This window comes from Juglans microcarpa x Juglans regia, chromosome 3D (genome assembly GCF_004785595.1).
Source record: "Juglans microcarpa x Juglans regia isolate MS1-56 chromosome 3D, Jm3101_v1.0, whole genome shotgun sequence".
Lineage (NCBI taxonomy): Eukaryota > Viridiplantae > Streptophyta > Magnoliopsida > Fagales > Juglandaceae > Juglans > Juglans microcarpa x Juglans regia.
In genome coordinates, this window is record NC_054598.1 from 25907124 (window position 1) to 25909484 (window position 2361).

General features: G+C 36.1%; 1 protein-coding gene across 1 annotated transcript; it reads right to left on the reverse strand.

Moving 5' to 3' along the window:
- Positions 1-233: 233 nt before the first annotated feature.
- Positions 234-1939, reverse strand: LOC121254943 (probable ascorbate-specific transmembrane electron transporter 1). The gene is made up of 4 exons (XM_041155184.1): positions 1781-1939; positions 1605-1653; positions 1236-1435; positions 234-488 (listed from the first exon to the last, which is right to left on the reverse strand). Exons 1-4 carry the CDS (start codon positions 1937-1939, stop codon positions 234-236), a joined length of 663 nt encoding a protein of 220 aa, XP_041011118.1.
- Between the last annotated feature and the right edge of the window lie 422 nt (positions 1940-2361).

A 2361-nucleotide genomic window follows, 5' to 3' on the forward strand; every position in this document is an offset into this window, starting at 1 on the left:
TAATAACAAATAATATGAAATTATCCTAAATATATTATAAACATATCCACATAACAAAGATTAATAAAAAATACTAATACGATGGCCGTTTGCAGCTTCAACCTGAGGGAAGTATGAAGCAGTTTTCTTGTTTCCTTTTGCTTGTTGTCCGATATTAGGTACTATTCATTCTGCAGAGACATTAATTAGCCATATGAGTAGAAAGTTGTGGCAAACTGAGCTATCTAATTAACTCAATAACCTCGAGGAAGGATGACTGTGAGGGTAACGGTGATTGCAAATAGAAGGATGAAGAGCCCGGTGAAGTTGAGTATGTATCCTTTAGTGCTGAGTAGTAGGTAATTAGAGAAGCCAGACAAGCCTGTCAGAGCCGTTGTCACTGCCAAGAGGAAGATGACCATACCAACAAATGTGTGCCATGGGAGGAGTGTTCCTCTTCTTGACATTTCTCCACCAGGGAAGCAATAGGCAAAGAAGGCAAGCACCCACTGATGTACGTACAGGAATGTAACATGAGATGATGAGTCCCAACATTGATAATTAAACTAAGTAATGCAACGTACAGGTATATATAGCATGTGCAAGTCCAGTGTGAACTATTTAAAAAGGTAAGATCGTTCATGAAAAAAAAATGACTTTTTCATGTACGTTCTATTTTTTCAAATGGCATACATGGGGTACTTAACCTAGCAATTAAAACATTTTTTATTGGAAGTTATGCATCTTTCGCTACCATTTTTCGATACTCTTAATAGATAATAAATTTATGAGTTTATGTGCACTGTGATCTATCATTCACAAACTACAATATTTTAAAAGATCGCGCGTTGTTTTTGAGCCAATATGGATCGAGAGATATCATTTCATTACTATTCATTATTATTCACAAATTTTAACTCATAAATCTCACTACTATTTACAAATTATCTCAACTCATCTCTCAATCCAAATGAGGCCACGTTTTTCTTCTACAGATCATCATAATACTTTGTTCAAATCATACACACACAGATATACATACATGCATGCATAGATCCATATACATACATGCATGCATATATATATATATATATGTATGTATCTTTGGATGTGAATCTGAGATACTCTAAATTCAAATGAGTAATTTTACTTCATGTTAAACTAATAAAAAGCCTTAGAAAACTGATAAAATCTGGAAACCCCGCTGCGAAATATTTAAGCATTGGAATTCATATCTTGGGTAAATGTAGTAGTACCTGCAAACCATAGAGTGATATGGTAATAATACCCATCCATGAATGCAAGGTTTGCATATCCTTAGCTTCTATCTCATTGTGAAATCTGAAAATAAAAACAATCCCCAAAATTCCAGCCGTAAGAGCTAGCAGATGCAATATCAGGTGAACCCCCTTTTGCGTCCTTCTATCACCAGGGACTATCTTGTATGCCATTATAGCTGATCATGAGTCATATAATATTAATTGATTAGCCTTTCAAACTCATCATTAATATCCAAATTAAATATTATTTCAGAATAATATTGCAACTATAAAAGGCTCTAGTATGCCGCTATCCTGCTCATCATCTTTTAATTATCCAGAATATATACAAGGCGTTTTCATTACCTTCTCCTCCAATTATAATAAGGCCAAGCACCATGAGAAAAGGGTGCACCTGTATATAAGAAGTAGAAGAAGAAGAATTTAAACGAAAAAAGCCTCAACAAAAATAATCGTAATTTAGATAAGGGAACGTCGACTACATGATCTGCGCGCATGCATATATATTCAGAAGTACTCACATTGAAAATCTTGGTTTTATCTTCGGATTTGAAAGCAAATCCTCCCTCAAAATGTAGGTAAAGAACAAACACTAGTGTGGTTACGGCAATGGCTAACAATTGTGCGAATATCACAAATGGGGTTGCCGAGAGTTGGTAGCTCCGACTTTTAGGTGCCATTGCATGCACTCTTTCTTCAGTGTATGCGGGTGCGTTCAACAGAAAGAATTGATATATTAAAATGGTGTCTTAGAATGAATAAATAGACCCAAATTTTCTCGGTTAAAAGCAGTGCGAAATGAACAAAGAGAGACTTTTGTTTGATTGACAGACTAGCCAACTTTGGATTTGCCGGCCAGACGGTCTGGTCATTTCCTATGATGACGTACGGGAGGAGCTTTTGGGTTTATTTGAAAACACTTTCGAACTTATGGAATCAGGTCTACACAGAGAGCCGAACAAAATTTTTCAAGGTGCCGAACACGAAATGTCGGTTAGCGAGACAGGAGATCAGAAATTGGCAAAACGTACTGTACGTTAAATGCTTGTTTAAATAGACGTCTTGCGGCGTGGGCAAACTTCAAAGTAAGGTGCCATCTGCA

Excerpts from the sequence above, each read along its gene's own strand:
- LOC121254943 (XM_041155184.1), bottom strand. The coding sequence starts at position 1,939 with ATGGCACCTAAAAGTCGGAGCTACCAACTCTCGGCAACCCCATTTGTG. Across the intron at positions 1,654-1,780 it reads ATAAAACCAAGATTTTCAAT|GTGCACCCTTTTCTCATGGT; the intron begins GTGAGTACTTCT and ends TCTTATATACAG. Across the intron at positions 489-1,235 it reads TATCACTCTATGGTTTGCAG|TGGGTGCTTGCCTTCTTTGC; the intron begins GTACTACTACAT and ends TACGTACATCAG.